The following is a 16,756-nucleotide window of genomic DNA, read 5'->3' on the forward strand; positions in this document are numbered from 1 at the left end:
TTAGAACCATTCTTTTCTACATACTTAAGTACAGCAGAGGACAACTAAGAGAGTGTGGATTTCACCAGTCCTTGAGCACGAGCTGCTTAGCAGGGCCCTAGGGATGGGACAAGAAGAACATTGAAGTAAAAGTTTGGTCTGTAACTGTTTAGGGGAGTTTTCTTCTTGAAGTTCATGCCAGAGCAAATCAGTTTTGCCAGGATGGTGTCCCACCCTCCTACTTAATTGGCTTTTATAGAGGTGACACAGCTAGGCAGGTGTTTTTAGATCTTCCCTCCCTGTGTTTTTGCTCAAGTGGTTGTTGATGTTCTTCCTAGGATGTGTGCCCCTGTGATGGTGGAGCTGGAAGGAGAGACAGACCCCTTGCTCATTGCCATGAAAGAACTCAAGTAAGTCACAGATTTTTAACTGATTTCAAGGCAGCAGTCCTCTCCTCATTCCAGCATTTAGCAGTTTGTTCTAAAACAACCTCATCTTCCCTCAATAACAGTGAGCACTATAGTTGCCTTTTCCTTTTTTCACCTTGGAGTTTCTCCACAGCTGCACTCTCCCATCCTAGTTGCTCCTACAAATACTGATGATTAGGAGTGCTCTGGATCTGTTCTACTTCACATTCCCCTTGTTCTTTATTTCTGTGATGGGATCCTAAGGTCCTCATCTTTTGGGAATCCATTTAATTCCCCAAATGGAATTGTTTTGAAGCAGCCATCTGAGCAGACTTGTATTCAAGTAAAGTGCTGGCAAAAATTAAAATAAGAGGCTGGTGAGAATGTTTCCTGCACCCTTGCACGTTTGGCTTCTTGTGCTTTTCCCCTACTTACACAAAGGTAAATAAATCCTTTCTGACTGCAGCAGAGGCAAATTTTGGATGACCACTTGCAGGCCTGCCTTTCCACAGCAGAGCTACCTGCTGTCTCACAGTTTTCCTGCATGATCTAGGTCACATGCAGATATCCTTCAAGCAGCTGGACTCTGTTACTGATGAGGTCCCTGTCCTTGAATGAAATTGTCCCCCCTGCTTCCCCAGTTTCTCAGTGCACTGAAGCTGCTCTTGCAGATTTTTTATCTATTACAGCTCCCTTTGCCATTGCTAGAAGCTCCTTAGGTCATATTCCTGTCAGATCTCCAGGCTCAGACTGAGTTGCTTCTGGTCACTGCCTGTGTGTGAGCTCTGGAAAGCTCAGTCAGAAGTCAGGGTGGTGCATCCTGTTCTGTGCCAAAATTCAGTTGTAATTTTTGGCATCGGGGAGTTACTTTACTACTGGAAGAACAACCTCCCTGAATGTAAAGAAGTTGTGTTATTTTTCAAGTCTGATACAGTTGAAACCTGATGCCCTGGCTAGATTCCAGACTGTCTGATTATGTTTTGCTGACTTAAATCTACTTTCATGAAGTTAAATTGTATTCAGCATTTTCTTGCTCTCTAATTGGAAGCACTGTTAGGAGGTGCTGTGCTCCACCCCAGCTGTGACAGGTTTTGGTATGTAAATAGTCACTGTTTCATGTATCCTTCTTTAAATGTAACTGATGCTCTCAGAATGCAAATTTCTCTGTAAATACCAGTGTGTCCTGGAAGTTCTCAGAATTCTGCCACCTTTTTAGTGTCATGTGGTGAAAAACCTTCCATCAAACAAAAAGTGGATTTGTTCTTCAAGTCCCTTGATTTATATTTTCCCCCTGTATCAGGGTTAGATGCTAGGTGTTGTCTCTCAGTGGGTTCAGACCACACGGCTCAATTCCTGCAGTAGCAGCAGAGGTCTGAGAAGTCTTTGGTGTTTGTAGTCTGAGGGTGCTGAGTGCTTTGCATCTGCAAATGACAGAAGGTTGTTGGGACTTTGCTATATAATATCAAATCACTGGTGCTGCACAGCTCTCAGTTAAATCTGATGAGTTTACTGAAGCCACCAAGCACCTCACTTCCATCACCTACTGAAGTGATACAGTGGAGATTCTGACATTTCTGTTCATCTCTCTCTTCCCTTCAGAGCACGCAAGATCCCCATAATCATCCGTCGTTACCTTCCAGATGGGAGCTATGAAGACTGGGGTGTGGATGAGTTAATTATCACAGACTGATCAGATTCCAGCTGTTGTTTTTGGTTTTGTGTTTCCAGGGTTGTTTCTAATTTTGGTTAGTGTTTGTGTAAATAAATTTTTAATCTCCCTATTTTAAATTAAATATATTTGGATTTTTTTCTGTCTGACTTTCTATTTTATCTCAGTCCTGTATGTCTGAGAAATTATTTTCTTAGCTGTCTCCACAAGTTTGGGCATTATTTTTTTTCTCTGTGTGTCCTGTACTATATTGGTAAGATTAGGGAGCCAAGTGCAATGCTGTTTTTTCAGCTTTCTTGCACTGTTGAAGGCTTCGTCTTTTAGCTTGGCTAAAGTCTGCAGTAACTCCCTCCTCTAGCACTGCACCTCCCTGGTTACAGGATGGATACCCAATTAAACTCCTGCTGTACAGAAGTGCTCTGGCAGGTACTTTGGCTTCAGAGAGACTCCAACCTTCCACCCCTGTCCCTTCTTAAAATGTGAGTGCTGAGACACCTCCATTGCTTCCCCCTAGACAGTTGGGCCTTTGTGCCCTGAGCAGGTTGCTGTGGAAACCCCCAATTTCCTCTTTGGCCAGTGCTGACTGTGGGGCTTCTCAGGAGTATCGTAGAGCAGCTCTCATCAAGCCACCTATTGTTTCCCTGCTCCCTTGCTGCTTATCAGAAGTGGGGATCCCCTTTCAGTGGCACTGCCCCAGCCGGAAGCGCGGCCGCCACTTGCCGTCCCACCAGCTCGGCAGGTGTGGGTTGCTGTTGCACTTGCTCCTGATGTAGCCGTTCTCTGACACACGGTGGAACTGAGGTCCTGGGGATGGACCAGCCATCTCAGTTGAACATACCCTGGTGGTTCTTACGGTGTCAAAACTGCAGCTAAATCCTAGAGTTCCTTTGATCTGTATTGTGGTGAAAGATCAGTCATCTGTCCCCTTCAGGTACCTGCACTCTCGCTTCTGATGTGCCGGGAGGTAACGTGCTCGTGCTCGAGTCAAGAGTTGGGTGGATGCCTTACAATCTGCAAGGGCCTCCAGCCAGCTGCAGATTTTCATTAATTCACCTAATTTTGGTTTCTTGATCTGTGTACTTCAAGGTTCTTTTCTCTGCATGTGGAAGATCTGAGCTTGGGCAGAACACACCAAATCTTTCTCAATTGCCTTACTAAAAAGAGCTCTCAGAGGTTTTGTTTTATATTTTTAAAGAAAAGAAGGAAGGTACATTTCACCTATGCTTTCTGCCTTATACTTTTCTTTGCTTTGGCCCAGAAAGAATATTTCTGACTAGTTTGAGTTAAAGCTTGTGTTTATATATAAAGTGATCATTTTCCGTGCTGTATGTGTGGTGAGTGCTTGCATGTGAGCATCCATGTCCCAAAGGGAGTTTATACCAACCTGCCTGGGAACTTGGCTCATGTAACCAGCCATGAATGTCATTCTCTTACTGTTCCCTGTAAAAGCAGCAGTCTATCCTTCCTCTCTTGGTGTGCACAGGAAGGGCTGGTTTCAGAGGCAATAATGCAAGAGCTGAATGTGTCCCTGGGTGAAATGACAGGTCAAAGGGGATGTGGAGATGTTTGCAGGTGCATGGAGGGGGTTGACTGTGAAGAACGCAAATGCTTCCTGGTCCAGGCCATCCTTACCAAGAAAAGGTTAATTTGCAGCACTGTGGCCTTCAGCCTTCTCCCCCCACCCTCCATGGAATCCTTTAATCACGTTGGTGCGGTGAAATTTCAGCCCTGAAATGGTGCCTTTGTGCAATCGTTTTGGCGTCTGCCATGGAGCGCGGGGTCGTTTTCTTGTCCTTTTTTTTATTTTTTTTTTAAATGGCTTCTTTGTTCCCTACTGGACTCCCCTCCCCAGCCTTGCATCTGTATCAGATACGATTAAAGGGATAGGGAAAGATGCTGGGCCAGCTCCTGCTAGGCTGGAGGAGGAGTGGTTAACCCCTCTGTTACCAGTGGTGTTCTCAGTACTGTCTTACTTGCAACAAGCCTTTGGTATGAGAGGAGGAATCCCCTTCCACTGGAGAGTGGTTGAGGCAGAGCCCACTCACTTTCCTAATTTGCTTCTTGAAGAGCTGGAGAAGAGTGCCTACATGAGATTAAGAACTTTCTTTTCCCACTCTTGTGTTCATCCATGCTGTGTCACTTCTCTCACTCCTGTGATCAACTTACATACCTCTAATTTCACCATGGCTTCCCTTCGTCCCTACCCATGCTCCTGACTTGCTCATCAGTGCCCTTCTGGGCTCTTCCCACAGCCTGTGATTTGGGGTAGAAGTTTTTCCTCCTCTCCATGAGTGGTCAGTCCTATTTTGCATGGAACTCTTTAGCTGGCATCACTATTATAGATTAATTAAGCCATCCTGCTGTGGATGCTCTTGGCCCTATACAGAACTTCATTGAAATTGTGCTATGCTTTTTAAAAAGCTTTGAACATGTTCCACAGTTCCTAGATGTGCTTACTCACCCATAAAATGTTTAGTGAACAGAAACTCACTGCATCTGCTCTCATGCACCAGCATTGAAACCCTTTGGAATCAATTGTTGGGAGTGTCTGTGGTAACTGGGCTCTTACCATTCTGCCATTGGTCTTGACAGATGTTAAGCAGAGTGATACCTGCTACATACTTTTTCTTTCCAGACAAGTTCAGATACCCTCCCAGGATCTGACTATATACAGAATGTCTTCAACAAGTAAGAAAGTGTACACATGTGTTCTGGAATATGCTCTGTGTGTATGAGTATTTGTGTTTCAGTTCTTGATTTTGGGAGGCAGGAGGGTGGGGGAAGAAGAGAAATTAATGTCAGCTTCCAAAATACACAAATTTGTGTATGTGGGGGAGTTTTTTTTTTGGTTTTTTTTGTTTTTTTTCTGAAGGTATGTCACCTGCTACCTGGTTATGAGGAACCAAGATGAGAAACCCTCCCATACTTCTATCCTAGAGAGCATCAGCAGTCACACTAAGAAATTTTTGGATGAAGCACACGCAAAATAGTACTCTTGATTGCATGTGCTATATCTCAGATGAAGAACAAAAGTCAGTGTTAGTGCTTTTCTCATGGAAGAAATGACTGGAGGTGAGGTGTAAACAGAAGATGAGCTTCATCTCCATGAAGGAGTCTGGACAGCCAGTCAGAAATGTGCCCGTGTCCTCTTCCTGAGAGGCAGAGGAAGGCTGTGCACAGGATCTGTGTGGTGGTGTGTGTGACCCATCATACATGTACTGGGGGAAAACACAGAGACTTGGCAGGGATGAGGTTGAAAAAACTCAGACATGTGAAAATGAAACTTTTAAGTTTATTATTCCATATGTTTAATGCAGAGTTAATGGTGCTAGGATGGCACAGAGACTGAGGAAAGGGAGGTAGGGGAGGAAGGTGCTACTTGCATAAATAAGGGGACAGGGCTGGAAGAGGTTACATGCGTACAGGGAGCAAACATTCTACATGATCTTTTCAGACACCACAAGGAGAAGTCTTCTGTAGCTAAGGGAGGCAGGAAGGGCATCTGACAGTCATATCAGCAGAGGGATACAGCAGCACCCATCACAGTCCACATTTGGTTAAAGTCTCTTTCTAGACTGGAATATGCATTGGGAAGTCCCACAGCATGTCTCTGCAATCAGCTGCCAGGAATCATCTTTTCCAGTGGCAATTTTTGTGCCGGTTTACTCCCTGACCTGGCAAAACACCCCACTCTTGGAGGTGACAAAGGAGAAGCAAGCAGACTGTCCTCAGATGTTGGGCTGAAAAAAGAGGTTGATCTCTAAGAGCTGGTTGCTTCCAGTTTGAAACCCAAAGGCAAAGAAGATTACTTTGCACCCAAATGGGGTTCTTTTCTTTCATCATCCAAGATTGGGTCTGTATCTACCTTGCTTAAAGCCACAGGAGTATCTTTCCATTCTCAGCATAGATGGGAGAGAGGTTTTGGCTGACTGGGAGACATGATGAATGAATGAGTTCAGCCTGGGTTTGGAGTGGGACCTCAGAGTACTGGAATCAACTCGGGGTGTTGGCAAGTGCATTGTAGCTTTCTTGGTGCCTCTTCATTTCATGCAGGCACCATCAGACATGGAAGAGCAAGGACGAAGTTTGCTCAGAGGTTGTTTGGGGTTCCGAAGAGATTAGAAGAGACTGAGAGGCCAGAAATGCCAGACATAAATGAATGATACAGAGTAATTTTAAAAAAGGAGGATTCACCCATAGCACCGTAATGATTCATTGGTCCTTTCCCACCTCTCCTCCACCTTCATACATGAACACGTGTGTGCACACAGGCTGTGATATGAGTAATGCTAAGACTGACCATGCTGTTCCCAAATCCCATGTACTGTTCAGGCAAGCCTTCAATTCTCCATGCTGGGAAGAGTGTGGGATTAAACAGAGACAAGATGGAGGGAGGAGGTGGGGAGAAAAGCTAGAGTGCAGCTGTGGAAATTGGCAGGGAAGCAAGCGTAGGTTGGTCTTCCAAGGGGTTCGAGATTCATGCGTGTGTGAATCTTAGGCAGGACTGCTGCACGATGCTGATTGCATGGAAGCCGGCCATGCCACCTCCCTACTGCCCCTCCCATGGCACATCTGCCGAGGCTGAGCCACCACCCTACACCCACAGCAGGTGACAATGTGTTGGCCATTGTGGCCTGTTGGAAACACTTGCAAATTCCCTGGAGCAGTGTGGGAGGGGATGGAAAGGACAGTCTCTCTCATCATACCAGTCCAGGGTGTGCACAACAAAACCCACCATAGACCAGTCACTCCATGTCTAGAATCCTCCTCATCTAGAAGGCCAATAAGGCATCGCAAGCCAGTCACGTGGCCTGTGTGAAATTGGTAAAGGGTGAAAGGACGATAAACCTTCCTCTAGGTGGGTGTGCCAGCGACAGCTGGGATCAAGAAAGGCACTTCTGTATACTTGGTAGGTTCTGGTGGCTGGATGGCACTGAGTGACCTTGGAGTTCGGAGGCTCTTCTGCCTGTGCTGATTCTTGGGAGCCTTTCCATCGCTGCTTTGGTCACTGTTCCCCATTCCCTACGGTCTGGAGAGAGTTGTGTACACGGGCTGTTCCCAGTGTGTGGGGCTATGAGACTGTGGCACGGAGGGTGCAGGGTCAGAGATGGCAGTGTAAAGGGGACGTTGGGAAGGTCCCATATAGGAGAAGGCAGAGTAGAGGCCAGAGGCTTGGGTGGAATGGCTGTAGTAGGGTCCCGAGGGCTGGTGGTCCGGGTAGTCAAACTGTGGCCTGGAGATGGAGGGGAAGGCCGAGCCGTAGTGGGGCAGACTCAAGGATGTGTAGGCAATCTGGGAGGTGGAGGGCTGGTCAGTGTAATGGCTTCCAGGGGTGGACCCCTCCGTTTTCACCTGGGCCTTTGAGTCCACCACCGATGAGGTGGCAGTGGACAAGGAGACTCCATGCTGCTTGGAGATCCAGGCAGAGTGTCCACTGGCTGCAGCCAGGGCGCTCCCAAGGCCATAGCCAGCAGCGGCCGCTGCCGCATAGCCTCCGACGTGGCCGGGGTGGCCGGCGTGTCCGTTGGGCGGCAGGTATTGGTCGAATTCATTGACATCAAAGGTCTCCATGTTGGACATCACCTCGTGACTGATCTCCCCGATGTCCACATTGCCAAAGTCAATGTGTGGCTTTCCTCCTTCCCCCAGCGAACGCCCTTCTCGTTTGGAATCGGCTTTGCCTGCCTGCATCTCGGTCTTAGGGGTGGTAGGAGGTGTGGGGGGCCCATGGCTCTGACCTGCAATGTGAAGAATGTTTTGTGGAGGAAAAAGAGAGAAGAGGTGAATTCCAGCTTTATGACTGGCTCTATATACAACCCAGCTCTGTTCTTCCCAGTATGCCAGCAGCTGTCTAGCTGGAGGGTTTGGTGGAGAGAGAAAGAAAAGGCCAAAACCAAATCTCTTTATATCATCTTGTGGAAAAAAGGGAGGATGCAATGATACCTTGCCTGACTAGAGGAACATAAGTGCCTCTGAAACTCAGGCATGTCCCTGTACTGCTGACACCAGCAGTCTGCTGGGTCATGAGTAAGGTGTGAGCCCCATCACTAAGGCTTTCACCATGATGACTTTTCTCTTTTGAACCTCTGACTTGGATGTAGTCTGTCAAGAGATTCACTGAGACCCAAGACTCACCTGAGGAGTGTTCTGGATGACCGTCAGACATGGGCGACCCTTCTCCGGGATGCCTGTGATCCAGGTGGGCGCTCTTGTAGTGGGCCTGGATGGCAGCAGCCCCACCAGCGTCCCCCTCTACCTGGCCTTCACCCTCGCCCTGTGTGGCCTTGCCGTTTTTCCGCCGGCGGGGCTGGTACTTGTAATCAGGATGGTCCTTCTTGTGCTGCATCCTCAACCGCTCCGCCTCTTCGATAAAGGGCCGCTTGTCGCTTTCGTTCAACAACCTGCAGAGACCAAGATGGTAAAGAGAAGAGGGAAAGGAGTGAGGCAGGTCCATCAGAAAAAAACCCCGATGCTCAGTATTGTGGGACAGGGTGTGTAAATCCAAATGCCGGGATGTTGCCCCGTGGAGGGTATTTCCTGGAATGATAGGAAGAACTTGGAGTGTTTCCACGGAGATAGCAATGCTTTCCTTCTTCTCCTTAGTCGTTAAGCCCTGCCACTGGTTGGTGCCAGTGCTGGGTCCTTCCCAGCCTGTGTGATGCTTCTCACTTCAGTAAGTTCAACTTACCCTCTCTTCCATTGCCAAAGTGCGAAGTGCAGCCTTTTGTAGTTGTGTTAAATAAGGTTGGATGAGCTGCTTTTAAAAACTTCAGGCAAATTAAGGGCAGTTGAAATTCTCCTTTGGACAAAGGTAGTATAGCACTGCCTGCCCTGTATCTCTTGCTCTTCCCCAGGTTGTATCTGTTCCAGGTTAACCTCCCCCTTTTTATAGGCTCTGCTCCTAGTTTGAGGCTGTATGGAGCACCAATAGCAACAATTGATACTGGCTCCACAATAACCATGTAAAAACAACCTTTAGTCAACTTGCAATATCTAAAAGGGAATTAAAGAAAATTTGGAAGGGGCAAAAACAGTGCATTCTACTATTCCTGGAGCTTCTGCTCACCTCAGACATGGATAATGCAAAAGGCTGAAGCAAAAGGACCAGCCTTCCTTGAGCTTGACCAAGCAGTTGTAAAAAATGTAGCTGCTGTTTTGCTGGCTTTGTAGTAGATGGATGAGCCTTGGTCTCTGGATGAAAGGCACTGCAGAAATGTAAGCTCCTTGTCTGTATTCCTGCCAGATCATGGGCTGCTGTAGTTAAGGCTCTCCCAGGAAGTGGTGAAATGCACAGGCAGGATGCCTCAGAGCATTTGAAGATAAGATCAAACCCATTTCTCAAGCCTTTTGCAGCATTTCAGCTGGAAGCACTTCAATTTCATGTTATGATTTTCCTCCTCATATTCTTGTGACTCAAGATCATCCTGCCTCCAACCAAAAACCAGTGCTCTTAGAAGGGACCAGTCTTCTCATGACTGAGAACTCAAAACAGCCATTATGAATGGCAGGGCTCACAAACAGCTAAAAAATTATTCCGTTTATAAAATGTCCCCACCTTTTTCTCCCCAGGAAAAGAACTACATGGGGATGGGACTGTGCCAGCACCTTGGTGCCCCCTAAGCCCTTAGGACTATAATATCACCAATTTTGTTTAGCTGTAGGCTCTGGGGAAGATATAAAGGACAGAACTGACCTGAAAAACTGAAGATGAAGAGGAGGCATGGCTCAAGGAATACACAGGTAAATCTGGTGGGTGATCAAAAGGGTCACCAGCAAGTAATAGGTTTGTCCCTAAACACCCCTTTCCCCCTACTCCTTGTGCATCCCCTCAGCTGGTAGACGAGAGGTGTGTGGCATGGTGCTGACCTGGGTTCACTCCAGTCAGCCTGAGCAGGTTGTGGCCACACACCACATTCCTCCACTGCCTTAATCCTGGAGATTAAAGCAACTGAGCCACCATGAATCCAACACCAGCTTTCCTGTCTCCCTCCCGCCACTGTATACCATACTCACAAAGTCCCAGAGAGCTCTAATCCCTCAGCCTGTGCTGCTCCAGATGGCCCTCCAAGGGTCAACCCTTGTAGGCCTTGTGGACTGGGAGCCACCTTGGCTTGTCAAAATCTTCATCCTTGGAGAATGTGGGATATGGAGAATAGAGACAAAACCTGCAAAGCTCAGCCTCCGAGATCTGTCTTGTGGATGGTGTGAAACAGAACCATTGGAGGCTACACAGGTGTCAGATCTCTGCCCTCTGAGCTGTGCTCAAGTGCCTCACTCTCTGCTCCCCTTGACAACAGCCCATGAAGTAGTGCCACCAGCAGGACAGAGGCAAGTCCACTCCCCACATCTTTGCCTTCTCTCCAAGGCTGCCTGCTCTCTCCTCCCTCCCACTGGGATCAGAATTCAAATCGGCTTTAGCAAAGTGAAACTGGTGCAAGCAGGCAAAGGCCAGGAGATTTGGGGGGATTTGGATTTCACTTGCTTCCTGCCCTCCCCCTCCTGCCCCCCACGCTCTCTGGGCCATAATGCAAAGGAATCTCGCACGGGCAGAGAAGTTACGGATCACAGAGCAAAGCCCCTCATGGGGCTTATCCAAGCCCGACACCAAATGCTCACCCCTGAGCCGAGGGGAGAGGGGCAAGCATCCAGCGCCACGCTCTGGGAGGAGAAAGAAGGGCTGAAACCTTCCTGCTGGCCTCTCACAGCCTCCACTTCTGCCGCCTGGCATTGCACTGCTCTGTGCGCCAGGCGCCTGGCTCAGCAGCCGGAGACCTGACCCTGCCTGGGGCTCAGCTGCCAATGAGTCAGTGCAGTGATGGGCTTGGGCACTGGGGCTGATGCAAGGCAAGGGCTGGCTGGGAGCAGAAAGCACCCGTCCTACATGTCCATGGCCCTAGATTTTGTGGGTATGAACCAATTCCCTGGGTATTGCCACCCTCTTCATGCAAAGATCCCTCCATCAGGGCCCCTTGCTCCTCCCTACCAAGCCTTCCTCCCCTTCTTCCCGTGCCTCCCTTGTTTTCAGCCCCGGAGGTGGTGCTGGCTGGCATTTTGGCTGGGAGTCATGCCGACATTTTCAGCAGCCAGCCTCCATTTGAGAGCTGCTCCCTGTCCCACCCTGGGAAAAGAAAGTGTTCAAGGACAGATTTTGTGACTGTTGAGCACAAAACCTCTCCCTTCTTTTTCAAGAAGTGAGAGGATTTTTTGTTGTCTGCACCCATCACACACCCTAAGTGGGTACAGCCTGGAGAAGGTTGATGGGGCCATAAGCCCTCTGGCACCGTGTTTGAGGTCAGGCAGATAATGTGGCCATCAGGGCATATCCTGCAGCCCCTTCCAGTGAAGGTGCCTGGTACCTGTGGAGGACGTGGCAGTGCAAATTTTGGGCTTAAAAAAAGGGTCCTGGGCTGTTGCATCCTATTTTTCAGATGCCTCTCAAGATTTCCTAGTCTCTTCCATCCCCACCCAGTGCCGATTGGTGGGGATATGCTTGGTTTAATGGTGGTCTGCAGGGAGTCCCTGTGGTCACCAGCCTTCACCTCTAACCCACCTGTATAAGTTCATAACAGCCAACTTGTGTAACTCATCTGTATAAGCTCAGAACAGCCAACATTTTCCAAAGTGACAGGCCATGGTTGTAGGGTTTTGGTGGCCACCTTTGCAAGAACACTCATCAAAAGTTTGAGGTTAAGCCATCCAGAAAAAATCCTGTCTGCTTGCAGCTGTACCCATGTGTAGGAGCTATACCTGGGGGAATAAGCCAGTGGGAACCTCAGCAGAGGAAGCCCAACCATACCATGGTTGGAAGGTAAGGCTTTGAGCTACTATCCTAGTAACTTTTGTGCCACCTCCCCTGGAGTTCTGTGGCTGATCTTTCCCCCCGGCCTCACATAAGGACACACATGTGGCCAGACACTGACTGTATACCCACAGCTTGCTGTGGTGTGTGATCTCCATAGGGGCTGGCACGGCTCGGAGAGCCTCAGCGTGCACTAGGAGAGGAGACATTCAAGAGAAGCACCCAGATAGCAAACTTAGCAGCTTACAACAACCCCAGGTCTGACCCCACAAGCTTCTCATCTGAGCCACACTTCCTGGCTGTATTGTGCCCTAAGAAACACACGGGGACCTTGACCATTGTCTGGCAGCAGTGTCCCGCTGCTCTGAGTCCCATGTGGCCAGCAGCGGGAGCCATGTCCTGGGACCAGGGAGGCATTTGGGTGTGTGACTGTGGCCACGGGTTGGGGGCTGTCTCCCTGTGCTCTGACTGCAATTATCTGTGGAGGTTTCACCGCTCTGCTGTATTTTCAAGGAAAATGCAATGCCTGGGAGGAGGGAGACACCATTGATCTAAAATCTGGCAAAATTTTGCAGTAAAGGAATGATATCTTGAAATCAACATTTTGGGAACAAAAAGGGTGGGTCCTCCCCCCACACCCTGTTTTTTTAACAGAGCTTAACAGTCCAGAGGCTGGCAGCAGAGTTCCAGGTGAAAGCAAGCACTGTGGTAAAGGGAAGGCAGAGGAGATCCAAGTAGAAAAGAAGATCAGATGAGACATTCACAATCAATACTCTGCCTTTGACTTCCCAAATAAATCCCTTTGCTGGGGACACATTAGACACTTAGGAGTCAGTGTAAATAGGCTGACATAGCAGAGGGAGAACCTAATGCCCAAGGGGTTGCTTCCTTGCGAGCTAGGCGGTTTGAAGCCAGTAATGAATAGCTGCAATAGAAAGTGTGTTTTGAAGCTTCTGCTTCAAAAAATGTGTCTTGGCTCACCCAAAACTGAGGGCTTCCTCTATGAAATGCTGTCAGGGGGTGAGAGAATGAGAGGGCTGTTTGCATGAGCCTTGGTTTGCGTTGATTGTTGTGAGGCAGGGAACTGTGCTGGGGACTTGTGGCAGAAGGCAACAGGTTGATGGGGTTATCAGCAGAGAGCATCCAACGGGATGGATGCGGCACAGCCAGCCTGACAGGTTTGGCTTCAGCACAATAGGTCTCTGCACATTCATGGGCTGGCTGCACTTGATGAAGGCAGCCTATGGATCTACTGGAGGAAGGAGGGGAGGCCACACAGAGGACCCAGGATCTGCACAAAGTGAAAATAGGTGTGCAAATTGGTGGTGCCAAAGGACAAATGTATGTGTGTTAGTGAGAAGGGAGGGCATCTTTTTGGGTGCAAAGGAAGATGCATATTCCAAGAGACCCTGCTAAGGCTGGGACTGTTGCAGGTCTCTTCCTCTCTGCTAAACCTCAGCCCCTGTTTCTACCTGTGTCTCTCCTTGTCCATCTCACTGCACCTACATGGCCTGCCAAAACTGGGACCATCCTGGGAAGGACGGGTGTCGGACTCTGACTGCCTATCTCCTTTCCCTTGACCTTCCTCCTCAGCTTTAAATTGGTATCCCTCTTGCTTTGTGGCACTGCCCGGAAAAGGAACCCTGTTAGTGCTGGGATCTGAGTTCAGACAGGCTTGAGGCAGCCTCCTGTGACTTAGCTCTTAAATCTTGAGCTCAGCCAGTTTACTGCTAGTGCACAACTGAGCCCAGCAGGGAGGGTGAGCCAAGAAAACAAGATTTCCCAAGGCAGGCAGGCAGGGAGGACCAGAATGAGAGTGTCCTCATCAGGAACAAAATGCAAACTTAGTAGGAAACACACGGAAAGGGCTGCTGGACAGAGGTGAGCTCTGCTGAGGAAGCCTTCACTACATCCAACAACCTTGCTCCAGTGTACAGAAGTCCCCTCAAGGGATACCCTTTCCATCCCACTGAGTCTCCGTCCTTCCACATGACCACACAGTCCTGTAGAGGACACCTCCAGACCTCAGCCCTCACATCCCCCGTTCCACCGCTCTCTCTTACCTCCAGAGCTTCCCCAAGGTCTTACTGAGCTCGGCGTTGTGCAGGTGTGGGTACTGGTCAGCCAGTTTCCTCCGGGCAGCCTGTGCCCAGACCATGAAGGCATTCATGGGCCGCTTGACATGGGGTTTGCTCTTGTTACTTCCATTGACCCGGACGGGCATAGGAACCAGGGTCCAGTCATAGCCGCTCAGCACCTGGCTGACTGCCTCGCGGATGCACACCGGGAACTTGTCATCATCCGCCTCCGAGTCTTGCTGTTCCTTCTTGACCTTCCCCATCTCCCCATTCCCAGAGCCAGTGAGGTGCGGGGAGTTGTCTGATGCCATGGAGGGTCCCGGGGAGAGGCAGTGGTGGTCTTCAGAGCCCACTGGGCTCATCTCCACCTCTGAAAGGTCTTGGTCGTCAGCCATCGTTGCTCTCAAGCCTTCCCTCTTCCTTCTCACTGTTCTTCTTCTCACTGAGGAGGGAAGGGAGGAAGACAAAAACAAAGGAAAGAAAGGAAAAAAGGGGGAAAAGGGAGAAAAAGAGAAGCAACCACCAAATTTGAAAGGGACTCCAAGGTCTCTGAAGAACTGACCACGAGACAGGAGCTGCTCACTTAAAGCGCAAGAAATGCAATTGCCGTGCACACCGCAGAACCCGTGATCAATGGGGGTTGGGATGGGTCAGGGCCCCCGATTAATTGGGATATTGCTCCCTATCTCTGCAGTCTTGTGGAGCTGACATGTGTGGAAGGGCCTTCAGCAAGAGGGATAAGGAAGGTTGGGGACCTGAAAGAAGAGAGACATGTACCATTCTGCCTGGGCACAGCACTCCACGGAGGAGTGGAATGTGGAGGAGAGCCACCAAACTTGTGTGGAGAAGTGCCCCTTAATTTCAAAGACATGCAGTGAAATGTCTGGGGGGAGGCATGGGAGGGGAAGCACCAGCACCGTATCTGTAAGCCAGAAGGGACTGATACCCCAGGTGCCAGGGAACCTGAGCGGGTGGCACCACCATGCAGGCCCGGGATCCACACCCAGAGACCCTGATCCCAGCTGTGAGAAAGTACTTCTGCAGGGACATCTCATCCTCTCACAGCTGATAAACCAAAGGCTTGAAATACATCTACACTTCATCCACACACACACTCCAGTATATATGTGTGCGTATGCATATGCATACTCACATTCATGTATCTGTATCTATATCTATATATATCCAGACAAAAATACAGCCAAGTTTAACTTTGAGACAGGCTTTGGGCTGCCTGTCCCACACACTCCGCCTTTCTCCTTCGGTCTGCAGTCACCTCTAAAAGTCCCTGCTGCTGTGCAGCAGTTTCCCCCTAAGAGAAAGAAACACTCTAAAAATAAAGGCCTCGCTATCCTTCCCATCTAGTAATTAAAAAATAAAAAAAAATAAAAAAAAAAAAAAAGTAGAAGAAGAAAGAAATGAAAAAAAAAAAAGTGATGGAAAAGCATGCCTCTGGCTTAACTGGAAAAAAAAGCAACAGTGCATAGCAAGAACTGCTGTCCTTCTAGTTTCAGAGGGCACTACAGACTCTTGTTTGGGAAAATGAAAAAAGCAAGAGAAAATAGAAGGAAAAATGCGCGAAGAAAAGTGTGCGCTTGTGCGAGCGAGCTCAGGTAGGAAAACTTACATTGCTGGCCGGTGTGCCGGGCAAATCCTGCGAGGGCTGTGATTTGTATCCCAATAGCCCCCCTGTTCTCTCTCCCAGCCCCAGCGGTGTCGGGGCGCGCAGCACGGGGAGGCTCTCAGGCGAGTGCCATTCCTGGAGGGAGGCTTGGTTTTTACTAATACCCCGGCTGGATGTCTCTAGCTGGCTTTGCTGCTTAGCACCGGGGGAGGGAAGGGTGGAAGGTGGAGCCAAGCACTCCTCAGAGCCAGAATACGGTCGGCCAGGGACGGCGGGGAGGGGACACAGGCAGCCCCCCACTCCACCTCAACCACCCGTAGTATGTTCCCTGTTTTCCATGGTGCCAGCTTCTTCGTGAGAATTGCTGGCATTGCTGCTCTCAGTGGCATGGGCAGAGAGACGGTGCTGGAGGATTCAACCCTGGCAGGTTGGGGTGGTGGGATGCTGGAAGGGCTGTGGGTGATTTGGGGAGAAGGGTGTGCATCCCTACAATGGGGGTCCCCCTCCTTCTCCCCCTGATAGCATGGTTACTCCTGAAGGGTCTAGCGCTCCCCATGTGCTAAATGACTCCCTAGTCCTCATCACAGAGTCGCACAAGGATTCCTCTATGCTGAAATAAGTTGACCTGGGACCCTGTGGTCAAGGCACTGGGAAAAGGGCATTATTCAGACCTGCATCTGCAAGGTAGGAAAGGGGAGGAAGGGGATCAGAGGTGTTCTGAGGGTGGAGGCCATAAGGTCCAGGGGAAATGCCATGCTGCTGGACAGTAGATACTAGTTTGAGCTTTCTTAATATTTTTGTACTTGAGGGATGGGCTCTGTGGGATCTTGCCAAGACAAGCAGGCTCTGCTTCATCCAGCATGCTGAGCTGCTCCTAAAGGCAAACATGGTCTCATGAGGAAAGTGGGGTTTCTTGATGAGAAGGACTCTCACACACACTCACCCTCATTCTTGCTGCTTGTGCACTGGGACATGTAAGAGATCTCAGCTCTCAATAGTTTAGAATGTTCTCCCTCCTGTCTTCCATTTTCCAGCTCACTTTCCTTCCCATATGCCTCTGGTAGTTGGCTTCTTCAATTTCCTTTGTAACCAGGGCTGGTACAGACCAACAGCAACTCTGTAACCATGAGAAGTCACCCACAAAAATTCTGATGATCTCCTATGGTAGCAATGAGATAAACCAAACCCCTGCCCCAGCTC

At 49.2% G+C, this 16,756-nt stretch overlaps 2 protein-coding genes across 3 annotated transcripts in view; one reads left to right on the forward strand and one right to left on the reverse strand.

The window, feature by feature from the left end:
* LOC131592716 (DNA-directed RNA polymerases I, II, and III subunit RPABC2) overlaps positions 1-2,193 on the forward strand; it is a 3,999-nt gene extending 1,806 nt beyond the window's left edge. The window contains exons 4-5 of the mRNA XM_058864431.1: positions 318-389; positions 1,986-2,193. Coding sequence (XP_058720414.1) covers positions 318-389; positions 1,986-2,076 — 163 coding nt within the window. The 3' untranslated portion in view covers positions 2,077-2,193. The remainder of the gene's footprint in view (positions 1-317; positions 390-1,985) is intronic.
* Positions 2,194-5,353: 3,160 nt separating this feature from the next.
* On the reverse strand, positions 5,354-16,575 carry LOC131592708 (transcription factor SOX-10). Of its 2 annotated transcripts, XM_058864414.1 has the most exons (4): positions 15,560-16,575; positions 13,918-14,374; positions 8,191-8,456; positions 5,706-7,793 (listed from the first exon to the last, which is right to left on the reverse strand). In XM_058864414.1, exons 2-4 carry the CDS (start codon positions 14,325-14,327, stop codon positions 7,078-7,080), a joined length of 1,392 nt encoding a protein of 463 aa, XP_058720397.1. In that variant the 5' UTR covers positions 14,328-14,374; positions 15,560-16,575; the 3' UTR covers positions 5,706-7,077. The 2 variants fall into 2 exon arrangements, with proteins under 2 accessions (XP_058720395.1, XP_058720397.1); XM_058864412.1 differs by lacking the exon at positions 15,560-16,575 and having other exon boundaries at positions 5,354-7,793; positions 13,918-15,275.
* Between the last annotated feature and the right edge of the window lie 181 nt (positions 16,576-16,756).

The sequence above is a fragment of the Poecile atricapillus genome, chromosome Z (genome assembly GCF_030490865.1).
Source record: "Poecile atricapillus isolate bPoeAtr1 chromosome Z, bPoeAtr1.hap1, whole genome shotgun sequence".
Lineage (NCBI taxonomy): Eukaryota > Metazoa > Chordata > Aves > Passeriformes > Paridae > Poecile > Poecile atricapillus.